This window comes from Eubalaena glacialis, chromosome 3 (genome assembly GCF_028564815.1).
Source record: "Eubalaena glacialis isolate mEubGla1 chromosome 3, mEubGla1.1.hap2.+ XY, whole genome shotgun sequence".
Lineage (NCBI taxonomy): Eukaryota > Metazoa > Chordata > Mammalia > Artiodactyla > Balaenidae > Eubalaena > Eubalaena glacialis.
Genome location: NC_083718.1, coordinates 178,275,378 through 178,301,937, shown reverse-complemented (window position 1 = coordinate 178,301,937; position 26,560 = coordinate 178,275,378). Strand labels below are relative to the sequence as shown.

The 26,560-nt window shown below is 57.7% G+C and overlaps 1 protein-coding gene across 3 annotated transcripts in view; it reads right to left on the bottom strand.

Annotated features, from left to right (window-relative positions):
- Window positions 1-26,560, bottom strand: part of HSPG2 (heparan sulfate proteoglycan 2) — a 101,137-nt gene that overhangs the window by 38,386 nt on the left and 36,191 nt on the right. For all 3 annotated transcript variants that reach the window (XM_061184775.1, XM_061184777.1, XM_061184776.1), the window contains exons 3-33: window positions 26,444-26,488; window positions 20,806-20,915; window positions 20,646-20,704; window positions 20,180-20,340; window positions 18,413-18,541; window positions 17,962-18,216; window positions 17,751-17,870; window positions 15,620-15,751; window positions 15,323-15,467; window positions 15,077-15,228; window positions 14,835-14,981; window positions 13,209-13,372; window positions 12,510-12,689; window positions 12,218-12,414; window positions 11,962-12,109; window positions 11,116-11,243; window positions 10,683-10,769; window positions 10,536-10,594; window positions 10,301-10,368; window positions 9,290-9,430; window positions 8,991-9,167; window positions 8,673-8,852; window positions 8,441-8,559; window positions 7,672-7,783; window positions 7,388-7,501; window positions 7,173-7,300; window positions 6,703-6,789; window positions 6,166-6,215; window positions 5,753-5,847; window positions 5,299-5,439; window positions 4,711-4,902 (exon numbers count right to left, since the gene is read on the bottom strand). In XM_061184775.1, the coding sequence (XP_061040758.1) occupies window positions 4,711-4,902; window positions 5,299-5,439; window positions 5,753-5,847; window positions 6,166-6,215; window positions 6,703-6,789; window positions 7,173-7,300; window positions 7,388-7,501; window positions 7,672-7,783; window positions 8,441-8,559; window positions 8,673-8,852; window positions 8,991-9,167; window positions 9,290-9,430; window positions 10,301-10,368; window positions 10,536-10,594; window positions 10,683-10,769; window positions 11,116-11,243; window positions 11,962-12,109; window positions 12,218-12,414; window positions 12,510-12,689; window positions 13,209-13,372; window positions 14,835-14,981; window positions 15,077-15,228; window positions 15,323-15,467; window positions 15,620-15,751; window positions 17,751-17,870; window positions 17,962-18,216; window positions 18,413-18,541; window positions 20,180-20,340; window positions 20,646-20,704; window positions 20,806-20,915; window positions 26,444-26,488 (4,022 nt within the window). The remainder of the gene's footprint in view (window positions 1-4,710; window positions 4,903-5,298; window positions 5,440-5,752; window positions 5,848-6,165; window positions 6,216-6,702; window positions 6,790-7,172; window positions 7,301-7,387; window positions 7,502-7,671; window positions 7,784-8,440; window positions 8,560-8,672; window positions 8,853-8,990; window positions 9,168-9,289; window positions 9,431-10,300; window positions 10,369-10,535; window positions 10,595-10,682; window positions 10,770-11,115; window positions 11,244-11,961; window positions 12,110-12,217; window positions 12,415-12,509; window positions 12,690-13,208; window positions 13,373-14,834; window positions 14,982-15,076; window positions 15,229-15,322; window positions 15,468-15,619; window positions 15,752-17,750; window positions 17,871-17,961; window positions 18,217-18,412; window positions 18,542-20,179; window positions 20,341-20,645; window positions 20,705-20,805; window positions 20,916-26,443; window positions 26,489-26,560) is intronic.

Here is a 26,560-nt window from a genome sequence, read left to right as displayed (position 1 = left end):
CCCACAGGACTTTCCTTTCTCTCCTCTGCCACTAGGGCAGTTGTTCAGGTCAATACCACACTGTGTCAGGCCTAGGCCATTTGCTCATTTGTGTTCATTCAGTTGGTGAGCATTTATTAAACATCTACTGATGACATGCCAGGCCCTGGGATACACAGGCCCTGAGGATGTTCTCCACAAGCTCAGGGTGAGGTAAGGAATTTAGGGGCATAACCAGATAACCACGAAACAGCTGGTTTCCCATTTTCTTTGGATGCCAGCAAGTTCATCGCCATGTCTAGGACCAAGCTGCAGGTGTGTACAGCACGGTGGCTAAGGGAGCAGACCCTGCAGTCTAAGACTGGGGTTCAAGTCCAGCTCTATAGACTGGACAGCCTTGGGCAAGTCACTTAACTTCTCTGAGCCCAACTTTCCTCCTATGGAAATGGGAATAAAAATAATACCTACCTTGAAAGGTAGTATGAGGATTAAGTAATGCAGGCCACGTAAAACCCTGCACTCAGCACAGGGCCTGCTGAGCACACAGCCTCAATGCTCGCTAACTCCTCATTGCGCCCAGCTCCACCCTTGGCTCCAGCAAGCTTCCTACCTTCATTTCCCCCTGGACCAGACTGTCTTGTCTGCTTCTCTGAATGTTATTTTATTGCATATTGTGTGTATTCTTAAGAGGCACTCTAAATCATTTCTGGAACAATACTAGTACAAATGCAATACTACTACTAATAATGACGATGATGATGATGGTGATTCCGACATGACAGGAATGATAATCAGATTAACATTGAACTCTGGGAGGCCAGGGTCTTATTCTGCCCATATACAGTACAGCACACAGTAAGTACTTAATGCTTCTTGAATGATTGAATGCAGTCCCAAGAGCTAGGTCAGTGATCTGGATACAGGGTAAAGGGAGACCAAAGAAGAGGTGCCTTACCTCCCGGTTAAGACAGCCTTTCTGCCAGGGGACGGTGGCTCGCTGAAGGGTAAGAGCTGAGTTGGGTTTGATCTCAGCCCTACTTTGACCTGAATGTGGGACCCCTCTCTGGGCCTTGGTCTACCCATTTGTGTCGTAAAAGGTTTTGACAAAGGGCCCTCTGATATTTTAGGATTTGATGACACCCCTATTCCCCCACCCTCCCAAATCCTTGTTACCTTGTTCCCCAGGAAGGCTTTGGGCAGCTGCCAATAATAGAGGCTTTCAGGATGCAGAGAGAAGCCTTTGTAGGAGAGAGAGAACTAGGACAGAAGGACAGGTGGTGAGAGTGGATCGAACAGGTCGGGGGCCAAAAGGGCAGAGATGGTCCCGACGGGGGTGAGAACAGACCCCAGAGGGAGACCCGGGAGGGCAGAGGGATAGAAACCCCACCCCCAGCCCCACAGCTCAGGTCCTGGCCCAGCTCCTTGGACAACTTGCTCCCCTGTCTGGACCCGGACACCCCAACTGCTCTCGCTGGCCGTGGTTTGGGTCGGTGTCTCCTCACATCTGGTGCTATGCCCCTTGTGGATCCCAAGATGATTTACGGGGCACACCACAGAACATTTTACAATTTAGTGGCTATTTTGGGACTATCCTGGTGGCGCAGTGGTTAAGAATCCACCTGTCAATGCAGGGGACACGGGTTCAGTCCTTGGTCGGGGAAGATCCCACATGCCGCGGAGCAACTAAGCCCGTGCGTCACAACTACTGAGCCTGTGCTCTAGGGTCCAAGAGCCACAACTACTGAGCCCGCGTGCTACAACTACTGAAGCCCACGTGCCTAGAGCCCGTGCTCCGCAAGAGAAGCCACTGCCATGAGAAGCCCGTGCACCGCAGTGAAGAGTAGCCCCTGCTCACCGCAACTAGAGAAAGCCCGCGTGCAGCAACAAAGACCCAACGCAGCCATAAATAAATAAATAAATAAATAAATAAATAAAATTTAGTGGCTATTTTAATGTGTATTTAAAAATGTAAAACTAGCATAATTGAGTTGGTATATGATTGGTTGAAAGAAAAAACTGGAGTAAATAACTGTCCAAGTGGTGTGCAGAAATGGCAGAATTTGTGAAATTGGTTCAGAAAAAACTGAAGTCTAGAAAACATGATGGGTGGGGGGGGCGTCCCTTGGTGGGTGCTTTGGCACATACCTGAGAGCCTGCTGAGGAAGACAGAGAAGCAGAGGAGGAGAAGGAGGAGGAGGAGGAGGGGGAGAGCAGAGCTGCTTGCAGAGCAGCTGCCGGCTGGGGATGGGGCGAGAGCCCCTGGGGAGGGGCGTGGGGGTGGGCAGCAAAGTTGGAAAGGAGCTGCCAGATCTCGGCATCCATCCGCCTCTGGGCCTCATCCACCTGGGGGACCGAGAGAGGGAGGACAGAGGAAAGCAGCAGAAGGACAGAAAGGACACCATGAGGCTCTGCCTGCCCCCAGGTCGTGCCAGGCCCAACCAGCCGCCCACGCCTGTGCTATCTGTTCACAAGTGCCGATGCCTGACGCTCTGGCCTTTGTACCTGCTGCCCTTTTGCTCCCCGTGAGACTGGTGGAGCTACCTGGAATGGGCCCAGACTATGGGGAGAAGCTCATATAGTGGGTGCCCCTGGTAAGAGAGGGGCAGACAGTTCTGCCCAAGCTCAGGCTAGAGGGGCTGGAGGCAGCCTCAGGGGCATATGTGGTGCCGAGACGGCTCCTTGGGCCTCACGTTCCGTGCATGCCCATGGTACCAGCCCAAGCCACTCACAGTTCTGTAATGTTTCCCAAGGGCAACACTGCAGTGGTCCAGGCATCAGGTTGGGGCCTGGCCTGGCCTGGGGGAAAATGACCCAGGAAGGCCAGGGCCTCAGCCCCAAGCTCCTACTTGGACTGTGCTCTCTGGTTTCTTCCCTGGGGCCCTAGACACAGGCTGTCCCCAGCCAGGCCTTGGCTGTCCCCTGTGACAGCCGCTGTGTCCGGCCCTTGCCCTGTGGGGGCCCCAGGATCCTCCCAGCAGCCACAGCTGCCCGCAACTGCTCCTCTGAGAGGGACGTGCGGTTCTGACGGGTAGAGGGCACAGGCCAGCTCAGACCCTCCCAGAGCCCCAGAGCTGGAGCCCTGGGGGGTGTCCTCTCCCCGTGGATATGGCGGCCAGAAAGGCCCACGCGGACTGGGGAGAAAGACGCATGCTCCCCTCTCCAGGCTGGCACACAGGGTTAACTCCAGGCCGTGGAGGGCCATACACACACAGATGGTTAATGGAGGCTGCTTGGGAGACAGCGCTGGGGTAACCTGGTGGACCAGGTAATAGTCACATGGTTTAGCATCAAGTTAGTTTCCTGGCTAACTCAGCCACCACTCTGGCCACAGACAGTTGGCACCAGGACCAGACCACACAGTAGATGAGGCACACACCCCTCCTGGTTCTAACTCCTGCTATCACAGGGCTTGGGCACAGCAGTGCCCTGACCGTGGGCCATCGGGCACGACCTGGGTCCACGTGGACCCATATTGCCCGGGGCGCTGGGCATCTCCCCACGCGGGGCTGAGGGCATCCAAGAACACACCATGCCCACGTCACATCAGTTTCACACCACTCAGATTGCGGGCCTACCTGGTGAGCCTGGCGCATCTGCACAAAATATGCCTCCCTCTGTGGGGCACAGGGAAATGCCAGGAGAGGGAGTCAGAGAGAGAGAGAGAAAGGTCTGGAGCTGCAGGGCAGTAGGGAGGAAGACATGGAGGCCAGGAAAGGAGGAGAAGGGAGAAGGGACCAGAAGGCAGCCAGCCCTGGGAGGAGGCTGGGATACGTGGGTCTGTCCAAGGAACAGGGACAGGGCAACCTTGAACACCCCCTCCTAAGTGTCCCTGACCTTCCTGGGGCCCTGGGCATGGGGACACATCTGCTTGAACACCGGCCTCAGCCAGCAGGGGATGCCTGTACCAAGACCCACTTTCCCTGGGTGCCCCCAGGTGGCTCTGACCGCTCACAGAACCCATTTGGGCGGCCGCCCTGGAGTCCAGCCCAAGACCCTGCGCCCCACCGTGCCACTAACACCACCGCCCCATCACCTCCGCGCTAGACCATGACTCTGGAGGAGCAAAGACTCTGACTAGTGTAGTATTTAAGGGCGGCCTCTGACCTGGTTGGAATCCCAGCATTGCCACCTTCAGGCTGCGGGAGCCCAGGCAAGTCACCTAACCTCTCTCACCTCAGTTTTCTCACTTATGCAATAGGGCAGTAGTTGTACTTAGCTCATACAGTTGTGATTTATGACATGCAAAAGTGCTTGCAACAGTGCCCAGCACAGAGTAAGAGATCAGTAAATATGACCTCTAATAAGAATACCCAACACCAAGCACAGGGCTGACAGCACAGAGGGAATTCCATGTGTGAGCAAATGAATGAAACTGAAACTGTGTCTCATTTGTCCTTGTGTTTCCAGGGCCTCGCTCAGGACCTGTTTGTTGACTAACTGCGCGAAAGCTAATGATCATTAACAGGCGAGCACTTATTATGCACCAGGCATGAGCTCTAATCCTCCGAGCTGCTTTGGAGCTGAGGTTTATCAAAAGGCAGCCAGCTGGGAAGCGGCAGGGCTGGGTTTAGACCGAGTCCTATCTGACCCCAAAGGCTGCACGCTTAACCATGACATGGCTGATGCCTCCCTGCCGGCCCAAACTGCTCTGAGGTCAACTCGTGTCTGAGTCCCTGCTGGCTCAGAGCTGGCGATCAGGCAGGGTCTGCCAGGCCCTGCTGCATGTCACACCTTGTCTCCCTGGTATGTCTCCGGCAGCTGCCAGTAGAAGGACTCGTGGCCAAGGTTGGCGAAGTTGCCAAAAGTAAGCTGGGCACCCTCAGGCACCGGTTCCACGGTGAAGCCTCCTGTCAGGTGGCTGTTCCGCTGTGGGTTCACCAGGGTGAAGCCTTGGAAGTCCCCAGGGGCAAAGTGGGTGGAGATCTGGCAGCAGAAGGAGGACGGGGGTCAGCCTGGGCACTGGGGTGGGCACCTTGGTGGGGGAGGGGCGGGGTGGGCATTAGAGTGGGGAATGGGGGGATGGTGAGACCAGGGCTAGGACAGAAATAATGGGGAAATGGAGAGGACATTTGGGGGAAGGAGGGGGTTGGGGTCAGTGATGACATAAGCAATAATGGGGTCATGGGGAGGGCATTAGGGGCGGGGGCGAGGGTTGCTGGGATCTGTGCTTACATGGGCAGTGATGGAGGCATGGGGACAGGTGTCCCCATAGGCAATGGGGATGCCACTGGGCTAGGCTTCTCACCTGCCCTGCCCTAGTGATGAGCCAGGAGAGGCCGGCGGCAGGCCCCGGTGCCGGGGCAGTGTAGGGGCTCTTACCAGGTGGCGCGTGTAGGAAGAGCTGGTGCACTGCTGGGTGATACCCATGCAGAAGCAGGGCAGGCAGCCAACCGGGTTGCTGGCGTTCAGGTGAAAGTGGTGGGGCCGGCAATAGCTGCAGGTGAGGCCTTCCACCTGGGCCTGGAGGATGGGTAGAAAGGTGGGTGCAGGGAGCTCGGATGGCTCTCTTGCACCTTCAGCAGCCTTTGAGCCAGGCTTCCCAGCCACTTCCAGCAGTTCTGGGGAGCCCCTGCTGCCCCCATGCCTAGGCCCTGGCTCCCATCAGATGCTGCCTGACATGCCACGAGGCCCCGAGCAGTAGGGCAGAGATGGGCCCTGCGAGGAAGGGTGGCAGGGGCGCAGGGACAGCCCTGAGGGTATGGTGACAGGGAAGGCCTGGCAACCGCCGTGGCTGCAGTTCAGGGCCTCGTGGAGGGCAGGGGTTTGGACTAACCTTGCACTGGCATTGTCCAGCAGAGTCACACTGGTCGCTGATGCTGCCCTGGGGGTCACAGCCACAGCCGATTGGCTCTGGCAATTGGCCGTCTCCTGAGGTGGAGGGAAGCCACAGCTGGAACCCCAAACCTGCCACCGAGCATCCCCATTTTCACCACCCTCTGGGCATCTAACTCACCACCTGAGAGAGGAAGTGTTTGTTTCTGAACACCTACCACGAACAGGCATTGTACACATTCACAGCAGCCCTCTGGGGTACGTGGGCCTTTTACTGCCCCCGTTTTACAGATAAAGAAGCCGAGGCTCAGAAAGGTAAAAGTCACCTGCCCCAGGTTGAAGGAGAACAAAGGCTCTGTCCTAGTTCCACCCCTAGCGTAGCCAGATCCCAAAAGCCTCCCCAACCCGACTCACTTCGACATGGCTGGCCTTGGCTGGGGTTGCCATGGTAACCTGGGGCACACCTGTGGTGAGAGAGAGCACTGGGTGAATGGAGGGAAGAACCACAGAATCCTGGACTGTGCTGGGGGCCCCGTATTGGACTCAATGACCTCAGAGTGCTGGAAGGAAACTATTAGCCTAACTCACCCATTTCACAGATGGGGAAATAGGTGGGAGAAGAAGGGCAGGGACTTGCCCAGCATGGTCAGGCCTCAAACCCAGGACTTTCAGCAAGAATGAGGGGTTTTCTGGGAAGATTCTGGCCTGGTTGGGGCAGGGGGGCACGGGGTGTTGGGAGTTGGGGGTAAACTGCAGGCCTAGATCTCTGAGGGCCTCGAATGCCAGGCTAAAGGTTTAGGCTCTCGGGTAAAGGAGCTGATTGTCTTCTGGGGGTCTTTGTGAGGCAGAGTGGGCGGATTCTGGTTCCTTCTGGTCAGGAGGGCTGGGCCTAGCCTGACTCCAGGGGCAGCCCCTCCTGCACGCTCCCTACCCTGCCCGCACCTGCCTCACCTCTCACAATGACGCCCGCTGTGGCCTGGGGAACACGCATCACAGGTGGGGTGGCCATCTGTGTCCAGAAAGCAAGTGTGGGTGGCTCTGTGGGTGCGGGGGGCAAATTTCCAGTTAGAAGGTCAGCAGCTCTTCTTTCAGGACCAGGGCAGGAGGGAGAGGAGGAGCGGGCATGGGAGTTAACGTGTCCTGAGTGCCAGCTACATGCCAGGCTCTGTGCTAAGAGTTCCATGGCATCATCTCATGCTCACACCAGGGGCCAAGGTGGAGGTACGTCATTATCCCCATTTCACAGATGAAGAAATTGAGGCCCAGAGACAGAAGTGTATCTTATACAAAGTGACACCTTGAGGAAGCGGTAAGGCCACGATTTAACCACTGCCTCTCAGAAGGGTCTGGGAAGAAGGGAATCTGGGACAGGGCAATGGACGTTTCAGGAAAGGGCAGATACAGGCAAGGACTGGACGCACTGGCCAGCAGCAGGGGCTCCGTGACAGGGGCATGGCTGGCAGTCTTGTGATGTCCCACGCTGGGCATCCCCATAATATCCGGGCTGGCACTGCTCACATTGGGGGCCCTCTGTGTGGTGCTGGCAGCCCTGTGTGGGGGGGTAGAATGTGGGTTGAGGCTGAGCCCCTGGAGGCCACAGATCCCTGGGGTAGGAAAGAAGGAGGGTGGGACTCACCTGGCAGGCACCTGTTTCGGGCTCACAGACCTCTGTGTGGCCATGGCAGCTGCAACGTTCGCAGGTGCCCAGGTAGAGGCCGCTGGGCATGCGTGTATAGCCTGTGTCACAGTCCTGGGGGCAGGAAGATGACGGTGGAGGGACTTCCTCAGCAGGGGCCGTTCTGGGAAGGGACCACTGGGTGGCTGGGGCGGGCTGGGGGAGGTGGGAGAGCTAAAGGAGGAGGAGCCAGCAAGCACTGTGGAGGGAGCTGGCTGGACAGGTGGGTGGGGCCCAGGGCTCACCTGGCAGGATGGGCCACGGTACCCAGGTGGGCAGGTACACTGCTCCACTTCCAGTGCAGGGTCCTGGCCGGTGTCCTCAGGCACAGCCACATCCATGCTGATGCCAGAGACCCTGGGTGTGGCAAGACCCACTATGAATGAGCACTCGCGCTGGGCCTGGCACCCCTGGAGCCCTACGCGCTATCACCTCATTAATCCTCCCAGCGGCCCTGCTGTGATGCTACTGGGGCCCCGCCCAGCTCCCTGACTGGGCGTCCATGCCCCAGCAGCTGCAAGGGCTGTGGTGAAAGGCTTATACCTGTAAGTTCCTCCAGGGAATGAGCCTTCCTTGCCAGGAGAGGTCACACTGTCCCACTCCCTTGGGGTGACCAATGACAGACTGACCCAGGGTACAAAGGTCCCTCTGCCTCAAGGCAGGATGACTCTGCAGGGCTCCATGGGGATGAAACCGAGGCTGGTCTTCACCTGACACCGCTTCCTTGCCTGGCCACTTCTCCCTCCTGTGTCCCTCCCTCCCAGGTTCTCCTTGTCAATCACGGGCACCCAAATCCCCATCTCAGGCTTTGCTTCTTGGGGACCCGACCTAAGACAAGCCTTCTGAGGGAGGTACTGTTATAATCTCCATTTTACAGATGGGGAAAATGAGGCACAAGAAGGCCGCAGAGTCAGAAAGCAGCAGAGCTGGCAGTCTGGCTGCAACACGTTGCACCGCTTAGCCTGGAGCCACCCCCAAGTCCCCTCCGGTCCTCCCGCCCCGGGCCCCAGACACCTGCTCTCCGCTGGCCGCTGGGTGTAGGATGCCTGGATCAGGAGGGTGTCGATGCCCGCCAGTGCCATCAGCAGGTGCTCCCGCGTGGCCGGCTGCCCGTCAGGCCGCTGCCATGCTTGCTGCCGAGGAAAGGGCTTATGGGCTGCAACCCCTGACAGCCTGACACCTGAGTGAGAGGAGCAGGGGGCCTGCCCGCCTCCCCCCGCGGGTCTCCTGGGATGGTGTTGCTCACCTCTCGGAAGGGCACGGTGAAGGTGCTGGGCTGGCCGGGGCTAGGCTCCTGGGAAGAGTGATGCTCCAAGATAATGTTATTGCCCTGCAGTACCACCAGCGGCTGCCTGTGCAGGGGCGCGGAGCCAGGCTGGGGCCGCTGGGTCACTGTAAAGCGCAGCTCTCCGCCATAGGAGGTCACCTGGGACACAAGGCAGACAGGTGCTCAGCTGGGGCCCCCACCGTCGGGCCCTGCCACTGCTCCAGCCACCTCCTCCACCTCTTCTCCAAAGGTACCATGCTGCCTGGAATTCCCTTTCTCTTCCCACCCCCCGCCCACCTTGTCCCCCAGGAAGCGTGAAGGGAGGCTCCAGAAGTAGGGCCCAGACAGGAGGCTGTGGAAGGAGGAGAAGACCAGTTCCCCGGGCATGGGTGACGAGATGCCCTCGCTGGTGTTGTGGGTGCCCGCGGCGTTGGTCAGGCTGAACGAAGTGGGCGCCTCAGAGGCCCCCAGCACCTAGGAGGGCGGGGGAGAAGAGGCTGGGATGGGGGCCGTGGCCTGTGACTGGCCCTTGGTCCACCCAGCCCTGGGCTTGGCGGTCCCGCCAGTCTGCCCAGCCACCCGCCTCGTGTAGGTACCTGTGCGCGGCTCCAGGAGGAGCTGGTGCACTGGCGACTGACGCCCATGCAGAAGCACTTGAGGCAGCCGTCAGGGTTGCGGGTGCTCAGGTGGAAAGAGCCAGCGACACACTCGTTGCACAGGCGCCCCACCACATTGCTCTGCAGGCACAGAGCTGGGAGCTGCAGGGTGGCCCACAGGAGGGGCTGCCTGGAGCTTCCGGTCCAATCCACCCATATTCTAGATGGGAACCCAAGGCCAGAGGGAGCCGTGAAAAGAGCACACGTATGAGGGCGGCCACCATGTGAACAATAATTCCCCATTAATGGGAGCTTATACAACCAATCGCTTTTCTCTTTTCTCTTTGGTTGCTAGGGGGCTCACGAATAAAGTTTAGACTTGAAATATAGCAACGTGGTCAGAATAATTACTGCTACCATGAATGGAGTGTTTCATGAACTGTGCTAGCTTCTATTCAACCAGCACCTCATTTAACTCCTCTAAGTCCCTTGAGAGGGATGTGACATCTCCATGCTTCACACGAGGAAACCGAGGCTCTGGGATGGGAAATGATTTACACAGGGTTCCTCAGCTTGCTAATCCACTCTGGGATGTAACATCAGGAATGCCTGATTCCAAAATCTGCCCAGTTCTTTTTTCTGCAGACACTTGATGCTCCCACCCTCAATGCAAACCTCCTCTGAGCCCCCATCTCCTCATCTGTGAATTGGTGATGCTATTAGCTACACCATTGTGTCAATGTGGAATGCAAGCACGGTTAAAGCAAAGGTACAGTACAGATGTAACGGTCACACAAAGAATGACTAGCAAAGGACCTGAGACTTGAACCCAGGTCACCTGCCACCCCAAACCAGAAGGGGAAGACGAGCCCACCAGGCCCATCCGCCTGCAGCTAGGTCACCACCCACTGGCCAAGGAGCGATGGAGAGGATGGAGCCTCCTTCCTCCCTCTCCCAGCTGTGTGCTGGGACCCAAGGACCCTGGGGTGGGGGAGGGGAGGGCATGCGTACCTTGCAGAGGCAGGCCTCTCCAGAGGTCCTCGTGCTGCCTCGCTCATCACAGCGCACAATCTGCTGGTCTGGAGACACAAAGTAGATATGGACAGGCAAGACGGGAGTGGGATGGACATAATCTGGACAGAGTGGGGCGGCTCCCCAAGGATCATGGGGTTTGTGCTGGACTCGGGGACTGGGGCCTGGTGGGCAGCCTGGGGAGGTGCCAGGGGATGGTGGCTGCGATACTCACTGGTGGGCCTGCACTTCCCGCCGGGCTGGATGGGGTTGCCCTCATATCCGGGGGCACAGCTGGGGAAGGGAGAGGGTTGTCAACGGCACTCCCATGCCCCCACCCACGATGGCCTGCTTCTCCCAGCCCCCACCGGCTCTCCCTCACCTCTCACAGCGGCGGCCCGTGTAGCCTGGGGCACACGCATCACACGTGGCTTGGCCATCCGTGTCCAGGAAGCAGGTATCTGAGAACCTGTGGGTACCAAGTGGACAGGACATGGGGCAGGGCTGCGATGATGGGCCAGGCCAGGGCTTACAGTCCCACTCTGGGAATGACTGCTGTCCACAGGGACATAGCAGGCTATGAGGCCCACCTGCTCTTGGTCTGCAGCCTCATAGCAACACTAGGAAGACAGATGGCCCCATTGTATGGAAAAGGAAGCAGGCCTGGAGAGGTCAAGGGGCCTAGAATAATTTAGTGACCAGGTGAAGATTTGAACCCAGGCAGGTCTCCCATCTCCCTGCCCAGAGGATGCCCATAACCTGCAGCACTGCCCGCTCCCTCAGCCCTATGTGCCCCATCTCGAGCTGGGTCTGACCTGCGGGAGGCGTCGATGTATGGGCAAGGGCAGGGCCTGCAGGCAGTGGCCGTGGCCTTGGTGGCGTCACCAAAGAAGCCGGCCTTGCATTTGTTGCACTGTGGTCCCTCTGTGTTGTGCTGGCAATTCTGGGAGGAAGGGGAGGGAGTGGTTCAGGTTCTGCAGAGCAGCCCTCTGACCCCAGTGTGGGACCACATTGGACCAGATGGGCCCCCTGAGGGTGGGCCTTTGAGGCTAGCTGGATCAGCCTCTGCCATCATGCTGGAACTACCACAGCTTTGCAGACAGGGGAACACCCAGCTCCATCCTGACGGGGAGCTCACCACCTCACGTGGCAGCCTGTCCCACAGAAGGTTCCAAATGCCTGCTTTGTATTGACCTAAACCCACATTCTTCTTCCAGTCTGCACCCATTGGCTAGTTTTGCCCTCTGTAGGCCGTTCCTTCTACCCCTGACAGCTCTTCAGGGATTTGGAGATAACAGTTTTCCCTGCTTGAGGCTTCTTTCTGTCAGCTCCACAATCCCAGCTCCCTCCACCATTCCTAAGAAATAATGTTATGATTTATAGGCTCCTTCCTCTTAGGAATGCCCTGCTAAGGGCCATGCTTTACACAGTACTCTCCAGGATTGGTCTGACCAAGGTGGAAGAGAGTAGCACTTTCACCTCTCCTATCTGGACATAATATCTCTGTTAATGCATCCAGAGGTCATGATAGCTTGGGTGGCAGCCATGGCAGTCATTCTGGAGGCTTGTGCTAAGCTTTGGGCACAAGGAAGCCTCAGCCTGAACCTCCCACCGAGCCCTTGCCCCTAGCCAGTATCCAAGTGCCAGCTGGCATGACTCACCAGGCAGTGGCCATACACAGGGTCACAAGAGCTGGCGTGGCCATTGCAGTTGCAGCCAGAGCAGGTGCCCAGGTAGGGCCCACCAGGCACCCGGGTGAAGTGGGCATCACAGCTCTCACAGGACAAGCCGGAATAGCCAATGGGGCATCTGTGGGGACAGGACCAAGACACTGGCTGCAAGAACCATGAGGCCTTGCTGTTTCTCCCCTATCTTTGCCAGGGTCCCTGTGGTCCCCGGCCCTGCCAGGTCAGGCACCTGCACTCCTCTACGCTGTGGGCGCGGCCATGGCTGGTAGCGTAGGTGACAGTTGTATCCATGGAGATGTCACTCAGCCCCACGCTGGCCATCTTGGCGTTGTACACTGTCTGGATGAGCACAGCTTCCAGGCTCTGCAGCACCTGTAGCATCTCCGCTCGCTGCACTGGCCGGCCAGACTCATGGACCCAGTGCTCCTGGGTGTGGACAAAGGTGGGAGGGGTCATGCATCAGCACCTGTCCGGCCTGTACCCCCTTCACCGCCAGCCCTGAGGGATCAGGCCCCACACACCTCAGAGAAGTGGACTTGGCGCAGGTTCACAGAACCGGGCTGGGTGGGCGTGTGGCCTCGGGAGAGCAGGCGATGTCCGGCGCCCACCAGGACCACGTCTGGCCGCTGCACTGGCTCCAGCATGCCACGTGCCAGCTCATAGCGCACCTTGTAGCGCAGGGAGCCACCGTAGGAGTCCACCTGGCCGAGATAGGGCAGATCAGGGCTGGGCCAGTCATGGGCATGCTTGATGCCCACTGTGTGTCCACTCATTCCCCTCCTCCCTCACTCTGCATAGCTGGTACTGCGTGTCCAGCACGGAGCTGGGCACAGGGAAGCAGAGATGGGTGGGACTTGGGATCTGCTTTGGGGATGCTCAGTCCAATTTGGGGGAGGAGTCTGATAATACTGTGTAAAAGGTGCCCAGGGAGGCCGGAGGAGGGCACTGGGCCCAGCTCAGATGTGGGGAGTGGTCCGAGAGGGCTTTCCAACAGCTGAGTCAGCATTCCTCCCAACCTGACCATGGCAGGCCTGACCCTGCCTTGAATGAATGAGCCGCTGCCCACGGGGGGCTGCGCTGGGGCAAGACGACACGTCTCCCAGAGCAGAGACTGCCTTGCTGCTCCACAGCTTCAGAGGGAGCGGAGCCCAGGCAGGTTCTGGGCATGTGCAGCGGGGCTCGGCCACCTCCCCATCCAGGGCGGCAGCCCGGTCTGTCACCTTGTTGCCCAGGAACTGCTCAGGCAGAGCCCAGAAAGAGTCATGGACCAGGAAGCGTCGGGACAAGTCGACCAGCTGGAACTCCTGCAGAGTGGTGTCGATTTGCAGCTGGGTGGAGGAGAGGGGCGGCACGCCGGGCTGCGTGGGCATCGTCACATTCACGCCTGGGTGGCAAAGGGGAGGGGTGAGGGCCATGCATGTTCTGGCCCGAGATAGCCCCCTTGAGGGGCTGTAACCCAGAGAGATGGGAAAGTTTTGGGAGAAGTGTGATTTAGAGAGAACGTTAGTCTCTCTCCCAAAGTCAAATAAAAGCAAAGGTTTTTTTTCCTCCTGAAGTTCTGGAGCGTCTCCCAAAGCATGCTCTGGGCAAAGCCAATGCTTCAGAATGATGGTTGGGAACCACCTGGGAACCCCAGGGTCAAGGAAAGGTCAAAGGGATTTTTTGCAGCAGGACTTTTCAGAGCCTTTGCTTGCCAATAGATCCATGGACTGTCAGGGTTGGAACAGCCCACAGGGGGCAGTAGAGAGCTACACAGGGCTGAAGAATGGGCGCCCAAGTCCTGGTTCCACCACCCTCCAGATGTGTGATCTGAGCAAAGGCCTCAGTTTCTCTATCTGTAAAATGGGGGTAATAGTGACTTGCTTCACAGGGTTATTAGGAAGCTAAAATGAACAAACTGATATAAAATGCTTAAAACAGAATGTGGCACAGAGGAGGTGCTCAAAAACCGGTTAGCTGTTACTGTTGCTGTTATTATGACGGGTCATCTAGTCCAGCCGTCTCCTACACACACACACACACACACACACACACACACACACACACACACACGGGAATTCTCTCTACAGCACCCTCCCAGATCTCGAAGGCAGTACCAACCATCCAAGAGATGGCATTTCTGTGATGATGGCAATGTTCCTGAACCCAGGTCCGTTTGATGCCTGGGCCCACGCCATTCTGCCTCTCAGAGCCAGAGAGAACTGAGTCCAACTGCCTGCCTTTATGTTTGGGAAAACAGGCCCAAAGAAGCCAAGAGTCTCAAAGTCACACAGGCAGTAACTAGTGCATCTGGAGGTCAGCCCTGGGCTAAGAAGATGCCAAAGCCTTGGTTCTTAATGCTCTGGGGTCACTGGTGCCTCTGCATTCTGCAGGGTGAGGATGATGAGGACGGTGAGGATGACATTACTGGATACTTACTGGGCACTTACCAGGGACCAAGCACTATTCTGAGTGGCTTATGCATATTCATCCATTAAGTCCTTATAACAACCTGGGTAGTTAATATTTTATCCCCATTTTGTAGATGAGAAAACTGAGACACAAGATAGTAACTTGGCTAAGGGCACACAGGCAGTAAGGGTCAGGGTCAGGATTTGAACCCGGCCTCTGGCTCCAGAGCCCATCCTCATCGTCACCTAACGCAGGCAAATATCAACTGTGGGTTTGGCTTTTCCTAAAGAAGTTTTGTTTTCCCCTGAAATGCTCTTCTTACGGGGCTCAGCATTTCTTCAGCAACCCCGTGTTCCTCCCTGAACTGGCCCCATGTGTCCAGGGCATGCTGCTCTCCCATATCTGCCCTCTGAGCCCGTTGGAGCCTGCCGCTTGCCTCCCGTCCACCAACGCACCCTTGAAGTCATTGGGCCGGTCAAAGCGCAGCCGGATCTGGTCTCGGAAGCGGCGGCTGCTCTGGCACACGGTGGTGATGCCAAAGCAGAAGCAGGGCAGGCAGGAGGCGCTGTGCTCCAGGTAGAAGTGCCCGTCGGGGCAGGGTCCTGCGGGGCGGCAAGGGAGTGGGCTACGGCCGGTCCCAGGCAGGCAGCCCCGGCTCCAGCCCCACGCCCGGTGCCCACCTGCCCATGGGACGTACCTCGCTGCGGGATGAGCTCCAGGACACCGTCGGGAATGCCGAACACCATGCCTCGGGCGTTCATGGCCTCACAGGTGTAGGCGCCCTGGTCTGCCTCCTTCACATCACGAATGGTCAGCGTGCCACGGCCTCCCTCACTCGTCATTGTCACCCTGGTGGGCCCCGAGACAGAGGTGGGGGTCAGGCCTGGACCACTGGCCGCACCTCCCCCATGTCCCCAGCCCCTGCCGGGGCCCAGAGCTGTACCTGGGATGAGAGGGGATGTGGCCCCAGTTGAGTCTCCAGTTGATGATGGGGGTGGGGACGCCAATGGCCACACAGGTGAAGGTCACCGTCTGGCCCCGGGAAGCCTGGACGGACTCTTGGGGAGGGGTCACCACCTGGGGAGGCACTGGGAGGTGGGAGCAGGAGTGAGGGGTGGGAGGGGCAAAGGGAGGAGGAGCGGGGTGGGGGTGGGGGGAATGGCTCAGAGGAGCCAGGCCGGAGAAGAGACTGTGGGGAGGGGCCCAGGGCCCAGAGCTCGCCGCCCAGCTCCCTGCTCACTGCAGCCAAACTCGTCGCTGCGGTCGGGACAGTCGCTCTCCTCGTCACAGTGGAAGCTGGCCGGGATGCACGTGCTTGTGGAGACACAGCGGAACTGCGTGGGACCGCATACATCCTCGGGGTGCTTGGCGGCTGGGGACAGAGCCAGGAAGTGTGGGCAGTGGGCACTGCCCTCAGGGAGGACCCCCCATTGCCTACCCATGCCCAACAGCCCACCCTGCCCACCTTCCCCAGGTGACCCCAGGATCACTCTCTCATCTCGCCTACATGACAACACAGCTGCCCTGACCAGGCCCAGACCCAGACTCTGCTGCCACGACGCCGTCCACAACGTCATGGTCACCGGTCAGCAATGAAGCATACTCTACCTGCACTCCTCAAGACAGTTATACCTGGCACGCCACAGTCACTCAGCTCCTCCCACAGCCAGCCACCAGAGAAGCATAAGAGCCCTGGTCAAAGGCACGGCCCCAGTGGCCAGTATCTCTGGATGCCGGGAATACCTGGGCAGTTCTGGCTCCTGGAAAGGTCTTGCGAGGGCCTGCCGCAGCCTGGACCTCATTGCTCCGTACCCCTCTAAGTAGCCTGACCTGAGGCAGCCATCTATGGACTGGCCAGAGGCCTGGAGCTGGCCTGGCCCCAGGGCTGGGCCCCAGCTAGACATCTCTAGTAGATGGTAACTGACATTCTTTTTCTGGGAGACTGAGCTTGATACAGACACGCAGGCAGGGACAGAAAGGGCAGAGTGGTGTAGGAGCAGAGGCCACCCGTCCACAGAGAAGGCACAGAGAGGAGACCAGGAGGCAGCCACCTACTCCCACTCCCTCGGGGGCTTCTGTCCCAACACCCCACGAGCCCCCAAAGTCATTTGGCTTTCATGTTCTCTGTTCTGCGCTCTGTCAACAAGGACTTGGTCTTCCTTAGACTGTTCCCCCGCAGAGGCCTCTGAGAAGGGCTTTTCAACTAAAACCCTCAATTACTTCTCTCTCCCAAGGGGCCATGTTGTCAGGCAAGCTTAGAGCCACAGAAGGGCATCATAAAACTCTGCCAGTCTGCAGCACGATGCTGCTTCTCTCCAGGGTTGGCTGCAGAGCGGGGAAGGTGAGGGGAGGCAAGGAGGAGAAGCCGGACCAGCGGACACTAGGAATGTCGACACGCACTCAAACATGTGACCCAGGATCACAGAGCAATGGTTAGAAGATTATCCTCAATCTTGGACTAATAAGCCCCAAGGTTCATCTCATAGGACAGAAACCACAAGATGCTACCTGATATGGTCTCTGACTCTCCAGTCTCACCCATTTGACTGTCATAATGTTTATAACATTGACTAGATGGATGGATGAGCAATGGATAGATGGCTGAACAGATGAAGAGGAGGAAGGAAAGATGTTGGCTGTATGAATGGCTGGCTGCCTGGAGAGCTGGCAAGATGCATAATGCATGGATGGATGATAGACGGACGGATGAAGAGATGGATGGCAGGAAGGATGTTGGACAAATGGATGGATGGATAGACAACAGATGGATGGATGATAGAATGGATGATGAAATGGACAGAAGGAAGGACGCTGGATACGTAGATTGGTAGACAGACTGATGAAGAACTTTGCAGATAAATAATGGATGGATGGATAGTTGGATGAGTGGGTGGGTGGATAAATGGATGCGAGGGAGGAAAGATGCTGGACAGACGGATGGACAGATAGATAGTGGATGGTTGAATGGTCATATGGATGAAAAGCTGGGCAGATGGAGGAACAAATAACTCAGAACCAGCTCTAGATGAAAAAACTCTAGGCCCGTAAGAGGAAGGCTTTGACTCACACATACATCAAGGACCCCTTCATCAAGGGACCCTCGTGTATCAAGCCTACTCGTCTGACCCACACACAAGCATATAGGACAAAGAGAAGATGAATGGTAACAAAATAAATAGACATTAACCACGGGTAGTCTACTGCTTGCTACAAAGGCCAGCTCAGAGTCAAAGAGAGATAAACCTTAAAGTTTGTCCCCAGGGCCTCTACCACTCAGCCAGGGACAGCACACAAACCTACCCTCGAAGGGTCGGGGCTCGGGGAGCTAGGCCAATGGGCCGGGGGCGCCGGGCAGACGCTGGGACACTCACGGCAGTCGGCTTCATCGGTGCGGTCCTCACAGTCAAAGTCGCCATCACAGCGCCACAGCTTGAGGGCACAATGCCCGTTTCCACAGGGGAACTCGTTGGGTTCACAGGGTGGGGTGGGGCCTGGGGGGACCAGGCAAGGTTCAGCCAGCGGCCCTCAGTGGCCATCTCCCCACCCCCTGCATCCCCACCCACGCCCCTGCCCGGCCCTCACCGCAGTCCAGCTCGTCACTGCCGTCCCTGCAGTCCTCCTGCCCATCACACACGTAGTCTTTGGGGATGCAGTGCCCACTGCGGCACGTGGCCTCGTGGGGCCCACAGGGCACGGGCCTGCCTGGACTGGGGAACACAACCTGGGGAGCAGGGGTGGCTGGGAGCTGCTGTGTGACGGCTGCCTCCGGCTGGGACGGTAAAGGTGGTGTCTCCGCCAGAGGTGGTGGCTGCGAGGTGAGCTGGGGGACTGGCTCCTCTGTGGACAGAGCCCGCTTAGCGTTGGCATGAAGGGGTGGCTCCTCACCCCTCGCCCCCTCCCACTCCCCAGGCCCTGACCCTATTATCACCCCTCCGGTGTCCCTGCCCACCTCCCGCAGACCCCTTTGCCTGCAGCAAACCCTCCCAGCCCCGGACTGACTTGGAGGCCACCGTGTCCCCAGACAGCCCCTCACCACAATCGAGTTCATCAGACATGTCCCTGCAGTCAGGCCTCCGGTCACAGCGATACTCCAGGGCCACACACTCATTGTAGCGGTGACAGGCAAACTCCGCCTCGGTGCAGACCCTTGGGAACTGGGGCACTGCGGGGGTGTGGGACAGTCAGAGAGGCAGGCAGGAGGTTGGCAGAAAATGTCACGGGCGGCACAGGTGCTGCAGAGCTGGGAGGGGGCTTTGGGGCTCCGTGTCAGGCCACGTGGTTTCTGGCAGACTCAGCGAGGGCACAGAGCACGTGGTGAACACATCCACAGCACATGTGGGATGTGGGCTATGTGGCAGTGGTCTCACCCATCACTTACACAAACCCCACACACAGTTAACACGCCACACCATGCAACGACCACAGCACACACGTGCGGGCCACAGCCAGGCCTAGCGAGGATGAAGAGGAAGGGGAGGAGGGGCGGCCTGTGGGCTGTGCCCAGCCATCTTGCCCTCATCCTTCCTTCCCCTCCATCCATTAGCTTCTCTAGTTACCCGGCTCAGCCTGGGTCTGGCTTACACTCTCACCTGGTGTCACTGCGGCCACCACAGCGGCCAGGGGGGGCGGGAGTGTCTGTGCTGGAAAGGAAGGTGTGATCAGCAGCCGTCCCACCTGGGACCTGGGGGCTATGGGCTGCAGGGCTGAACCAGGCCCATCCTACCATCCCTAGCCAGGAGGACTCATTGGAAAGTGGGGATAAGAGGACTGGAGCCTCAGCAATCTTCAGACCTGGGCCTGGGGATGTCAAAGAACAAACTTGATCTTTGGGCACATTAATTGAGGTTTTACGTGCAGAACAAATGATTCACCCTTTTTTTCTGATTGGGTGACACCATGGTAGGGATGAAGTTTGTTCAGTTCTGGGTTCCACTTAGTCCGGGATGGTGACATTTCCCAGAGAGAGGACTGAGATGGAGCCTGGGATGGGCTGGGAACTGTAGCTTGTGAGGAATGAACTGGGACTGCTTGGCCTAGAGAAGAAAACACTCAGGGAGTTGAAACAGGAGACAGAGGGTGCAGTGAAAAGAAAGCTGGGCCTGTATAAAATGGATAACTAATAAGAACCTGCTGTATAAAAAAAATAAATTAAATAAAATAAAAAAATAAAAAAAAGAAAGCTGGGCCGACTGAGGGTACGAAGGCCAGGCCTGCGCATCTAACAGCTGTGTGGCTTGGGGCCAGTTTCCTGTTCTTTCTGAGCTGCGTTTCTCAGCTCGTCTCGTCACAGGTTCTGGCAAGACCAGCAGAGACACAGGGTTTGGTTTACATTCTGGCTTTTGCACTATCTGTGTATGTGGATTTGGATAAATCATTTTTCCTCGCTGGGCCTCAGTGCCCTCATCTCTAAAACAGGAGAAATAATATCTGCTTCATAGGAATTCTTATGAAGACTGAACGGTCAGTGAAGAATTGTTGGTTATTATTAAACACAAAAGTGTTTTTGGACCTGAAAGCACTGTACGAAGAAAGGAATTATTATTACCTATTGTCAACATAGAGAGGTTAATGGAGAGTGGAAACTGGGTCTACTGAGTACATGTCAGAGGAAACAGATGTTGCTCAACCCAAGCCAAGACTGCATAAAGACTGATGGGGCAGACTCACAAGGTAGTGAGCTCCCTGTCCCTAGTGGTGTGCAAGGCCAAGCTAGGAGAGCCCATGGTGGTGACACTGAAAGGGGGCCCACATGAGTCTGAGAAATTGGAGGAGGTGACCCTCAGTTCCAGGACGGGCTCACCTGTGCCCAGGCGTCGGAACTGGAATCCCTGGGGAGAGGTGATGTAGGAGGCGATGGAGCCACTGGAGATGACGGTGTGGAGCACCTCCTGAATCTGAGCCCCATCTGCATTCCCTTCGGAGCCCACATCCAGCTCCACAAAGACCCAGCCGTCCAGCTCCCTAGGGACGGGTGTGGGGGGCAGGGCAGCAGGGTGAGGAAGATGCCTGGGGTCTCAGCTCCTCCCTTGGCCCCCTGCCTGATGCTCAGACCTGATCTCTTGACTCTCCCCCTGCTTCTGGATAGCCTGTACCCCATGCAAGGCAACTTAAAGTCCAAATTGTACCGCTACCAATTCCCAAATTTCTACCAATAGAGGTTCAGCCCATTAGGCCTCTCTTGCCTCCCCTCCTGGCACCCGGGCTCCTCCCCATCCTTGTCAGTCCCTCACCAGCCCCCACCCCCCACCCCAGGGGACCCTTCTCACTTGATGAACACCACACTGACAACCTGGTCTCCAGGAATCTTCAAGTACTCTGACTCCAGCTGGAGAGGGACACAACACCATCAGCCTCCAGATCCCTTCACCCCACCTTCAGTCCTGCCCTGCCATACTCGGGGAGCTCCCCAAAGCCCCTTCACCTCACCGTGTCTACCACAGCCTCGGACACCTCTCGGAACTCCTCGGAGCCTGCATCCTCCAGCTGAGGGCTGTAGTCGATGGAGCGAGTGAAATTTACCAGGGCTCGGAAATAAACTGCAGAAAGGAGTGGGGGGGTGTCACTATGAAGGGCCCAGCCTGGCAGGTAGTGGCCTCAGGCAGCTGGGCCAGTGGGTGGAAATGGGGGGATGGTCCCCAGAGGCCTCTCGCTGAGGCTGACACCTGTGTGCCCACAGCTGTGCCCAGCACTGCCTGTAGGAGAGCACGTGCTGCAGTGGCCCTGGCAGGCCACCCAGGGGTCAAAGCCGAGGCCCCACCCTTGACTGAATGGCTTCAACTAACAGGGAAAATGGCCCGATCCAGACACCAAGTGATAGTGCAGAAGAGGAGACCTCCACTGGCTCAGAGGAAGGCTGGGTAAGAAGGGGTGGCTTCCAGAGCAGGAGGACCTGGCACAGAATTTTTTTTTTTGGCCGCGCCGCGCGGCTTGTGGGATCTTAGTTCCCCGACCAGGGATCAAGCTCGGGCCCCCCGCGGTGAAAGCACTGAGTCCTAACCACTGTATCGCCAGGGAAGTCCCCCCCCCTTTTTTTTTTTGGCACAGAAATTACTCGAGAGTGACCGTGACATGCTTCCCCACCCCCCCATTCATGCCAGTCATCACCCTCAGGGCTCAGCTCAGTCATCACCTCCTCCAAGAATACTGCCTGAGCTGCCCTCCTTTCCCAACCCTGGCTGGGTAGAGGCCTCTCCTCTGGGGGTCCCCCAGCCCCTTGGCTTCTCCCATCAGAGCACCTTCTACCCCACGTGGCATAGATCCTGCCAGAGCATCATCATAAAGATCGTGGGTTCTGAGGTCAGCCGCACATCAGGCATGGACCCTATCTCTCTGAACTTCTGTTTCCCTTTTGGTCAAATGTGCATATTAATTACAGTTACCACACTGGATTGCTGCGGGGAATAAATGATATCATGCTTACAAGGCCATCTCCCTGTGCACGAAGGTGCAGCGCCTGGCATAGAGCAAGTGCTAGGGAATCAGAAGCTGTTGTCATCTTTCTACTGCTAGGCTATAAACTTGATGGGGGGAAACCTTGGATCTCATTCACCCTGTACCCCAGTGCTTGCATAGAGCCTGGCACAGAGTAGGTGCCTAATAAGTGATTGCTGAATAAATTCATAGCAGATTGGGGTGAGCATACACTTACAACTATTGTTTATTAAGCACCTACTATATACACTTTATGCACATTAAATCTCATAATGTTCAGAGTTCATAATAGAAGTTATAAATATGAGTTGCAAATGAATCATATATATGTACACACACACATGCACACACACACACACACATACACACACACACAGTACTTAGATCAGAGCCTGGCACATAGTAGGGGCAATATAATATGAGCTATTACTATATGAGAGGCAGTATAGCTTAGTGGTTAAAAGCTCAGCCTCTGGAGCAAAATTTCCACTTACAATTAAAATAACTTAAAATTGCCCTGTGACCTTAAGCAAGTTACTTAATCTCTCTGTGCCTCAGTTTCCTCATCTATAAAACAGGGACGATAGTAGTGCCCATCCCAGAGGGCTGTTGGGAGGATGAAATAAGATAATGAATGTAAAATGCTTATGGCAGTACCTGGCACACACTAGGGGCTGCATGCGTTAGCTGTATTATCTCTGGTCTTTAAGACAAACTGAAGGAACGGATTTGGTTTTATTTCTTCCCATCTGAGAGAGGCATTCATTGCTTTATCGAATCTATATTGAAGGTCTTTCTTACGCTAGGCAGTGTTCTAGGGGCAAGGGATATAGCAGTGAACTTCATAAAGATCACTTTCTAGGGGGAGGAGAAAGGAAATAGAACAAATGGGCAAGGAATATACGGACTATAAGGAAAGAAAAACAAGGGCTGGGGGAGCGGGCGTGCTGGGGTGGGGGTAGGTCGCTACTTCCCCAGGGCGGCCAGGAAGGCCTCTCAGCAAAGGGGATGCTTGAAGGCAGAGAGTAAGGCACTGGGAGGCAGCTGAGAGAAGAGCACTCCAGGCAGAGGGGACAGCAGCTGTCCCTGAGGCAGAAGTGGGCTCTGAGAAGTGAGGGAGTGGCACTGGCTGCGCCTGTCCTCTTTCCCCTTTACTCTGTCCGGCAGGTCCACAGGTGCACACGCCCTCTGCGCCTGGACCCTCCCCCTTTGCGGCTCACGGAGCAAGTCCTGGGCGCATCAGGAAGCCTAGCAAGCAGCTGGAGGGAACCCCTGCACCAAGAGAAGGTGCTTGTGAGGGCAGCGCTGCCTGCGCTGAATCACGGGGACCATGCTGGGCTGGGCTCCTGGGTGCCGGGCGGGCGGGGCCCCGTGGGCTGGAGTGTGAGGGCCGCAAGCTTGGCCACAGAGGCCTCTTGTGAGCTGGCACAGAGGCCCATTGAAAGTCCCCCACCCTGGCCCCTGGCCTCAGCCCTGCGGCCCAGCGCAGGCGAGGAGGCCAGGCCTCTGCCCAGGAATGTGCCCGCTGTTGGGGGAGGGGGCTGAGGCTCCACAAAGCCCCTTTCTACTACGGCCTGGGAAGGGCACGGACCCTCCAACCTGACCCCACCCCCTGCCTTCTCCCAGATCAGGGGTAGGTCAGGATGAGCATACCCCCTTTTCCACCCTGAGCGGCCTCCCCGTGGCAGGTATCCGAGGGCTGGGGCAGAAGGTGAGTTTCAGGAACCAGCCCCCAGAGCTGAGGGTGCTGATGGGGAGTGATGCAGCCCGGGGTGGGAGTGCTCTCTGGGCGCCTGCCTGGCTGACCAGCTCCACGCTGGCCCTCATCCGACCCCATCTGGACAGCTCAGTTGGAGCCAATGGCTGGAGGGACGGGAGGCCCAGAGCTGCCCGGCACCCCAAGTGGGGTGGGGAACACACACCTGACCACCCCCAGCCCCGGAGCCAACTACCCCACCTACGCTCGATACCCAGTCCCTGCTCAACAGAACTCCTCCCCCACACACCTGGGCCCCCGAACCCCAGCCCAGTCCCTCTGGGTCCCCAGGATCAGCGAGGCCCGAGGCCCTGGCCTTTCCCCCGAAGGGTTGCTGCACCCATGCTGCCTACACCAGGGGTCCAGCCCACTGTGCTTAGATTGTGTGCCCGGCTGGGGCCTGGCTGCCTCCTGGGCAGGGGCAGGGGAGAAGGTGAGGCCAGCTGGGGTGGGGACAGAGGCAGGCCTGGCCCCAGACCCTGCAGAGAGGTGCCTCTGACCCTCAAGTGTGACCAAGTGCAGGCTGGGGAGGAAAAGAAGACAAAGGAGTGAGAGGAAGAGCTGGGAGAGAGGAGGGGGAGGGAGAGAGGGAAAGGAGACTCCTCATCGGGCTCCAAGGCCATCACACCAGCCACGGGAGGGTGGCCCAGGGGTGGCCCAGGGCCTGCAGAGAGGGAGGTGAGGAGGGGCAGAGACAGCAGGGAGGTGGCGAGACCAAAGGGAGAGACAGAGGGGGGAAATGACAGAGAGACACAGAAACTGATGGAGACAGAAAACAGAAAGAGATGAAACAGACAGAGAGATGGAGACAGAGACACAGAGAGAAAGTGGTGGGGAGAATGAGAGAGAGAAAAGACGAGACAAAGGCAGATTGGAAAGAGGGAAAGACAGAGGGACATGGAAGCAGAGATGCAAGTCCAAGAGGTGGAGGGAGAAAGGCAGCATGAGACAGAGACACACAGAGTAGGAAAGAGATGGCCCAAGGCAGGGGAGGGAGGGAGCAGGAGAGACATGTAGACAGTTTGTCAGCAGGACAGACAAAGAGACAGTCAGAAGGTGGAAAGATTGGGTGAGGGGAGGTGGGCAGGGTTCCCAAGGTGGGGAGGCAGAGCCAGGAGCTGTCCAGGAGGGGTACTGGCCTGGAGGTGGCAGTCAGGGCTGGGACAGAGCCAAGGGGAGCCGCAACCCTGCCCGAGGGAAGGGGAGAGGGAGGAGCCATCTCAGACATTCCAGGGTCGGGGGTTGGGTCAGTCAAGGGGTGGCCAGGCACGGCCCCATCATGGTCAGGATGGCCCTTGCTTACCGGAGTTAGGAGGGAGCTGCCCTTGGGCAAGGCTGAAGCAGGCGCACTGACCCTGGGAATCAGGGAGACTTATCTGATGCCTCCTGGGCTGAGATTCAGCCCAGCTGCCTGGACCTGCCCCAGGGGCAGTAGGCTGGTGCCAGCGTTTGGGTCTGGAGGGCCTCAGGCCCCACATCTTCCCATAGATCAGCCCCACCTACAAGGAAAGGCTCCTGCCCTGCCCTTGGGCCCTCCCCAGCCGCTGCTCTCCATCCCCATCCTTCCCCCACCTCTGGCTTCTCCTGCCCTCATAGCTGCTTCTCATGGGAGGAGGTGGGCTAGCCAGGACCACTCAAAGCAGGTGGAGCTGCTGTGAGCAGCCCCCTGGGAGGGGGCTCTAGATATTTCTGAAGGGACAGTGTGGACTGGCCCAGGGCCTCAGCAGGCAGACTTGGCTTGACAAGAGGCAGCTCCCAGAGACACATGAGCACATGCCATTCTGGGGCGTGCATTGTGTGCATGGGGCCCACCTGACACCCACACACAGGCCCCACCCAGCTCCCAGGCATCTGTAGCCCTGCGGAGACCTACACGTGGAAAATCTTCAGGCAGTGTCTGCGTCCCAGGTGCTGGAAGGTCACAGTCAGGACTGTGCCACCCAGGGGTCAACCCTCCTATCCATACTGGCCCAATTAGGATGCCACCCTCTGGCATTGGGATGCTCCTGATACACCAGCCGTAGGGAGGCAACCCCGTCCCTGGAGGGACCCAGGCCAGACTCGCCCCAGGCCTGCTGGGGTGGGCAGCACAGGGATGCAGCGGGGCCGCCCAGTGGTGACTCTGAGCTGAGCTCCATCCTTGGCCCTGATCACGTTGTGCCCAGGCACTGGCTCCCAGAGAAGGCAGCAGGAACCATATGGAGCTGCTGGGCCTTGTCCCGAGTAGTTCCTTCTCTCGCCAGAATCCCAGGGTGGGAGGAAACAGAGACTCTGAGCCCCGGTTCCAGCGCTGGGCTAGCGCCCGCTCTGGCTATGCACTTGAGTGCTGGCAGAGTGGGCAGCTGATGAAGGCCTGATTCCTTTGCCTCCAGGAAGCCCAACCCTCTTTCCCCAACCCAGGAACTTCGGCTTCCCAGCAGGTGACCCGACCTAAGGTAGGTTCCCTCCCAGGTCCAGCTCTTGGCTTACCCGAATGCCTGTGCCACAGAGCCCCTCTGTCTGCCCACCCCTGCCTGGGGTCCCCCACTCCGCAGCATTCACCCCCAAGGAGGGCTCTGGGGAAGGACTCCACAGCGAGCTGCCCAGGGAGGTGAGAATCTGGCTTTGAATGCTGAGTGGCTGACTTTCAGTCCCCATCAGAACCGGGCATTTCCCAGCACAGGCAGGTACAGAACCTGTCCATACCCAACCTTGCAGGGACTGGCCAACCAAGGCACACAACTGTCACTCAGCGGGGATGAGACCATCCCCATGGCAGGCACAAGGAGCCCTCACGGCCCTCAGTCCAGGAGATGCCGCCTCTGTGGCGGGGAAGACCTGCTCTGGGGCTTCCACGGGGGCAGGATGGAGGCCTGTGCGATGCCCCCAGATACTTACCCATCTGGAAGTCCCCGCTGCCCAGGTCCCCGCTGCCCACACCATCTACAAGCAAAAGAGAGACTTATTCAGCAACAACTAATCTTTGTTGAGCACCTACTGGGTGTCAGGCACTGT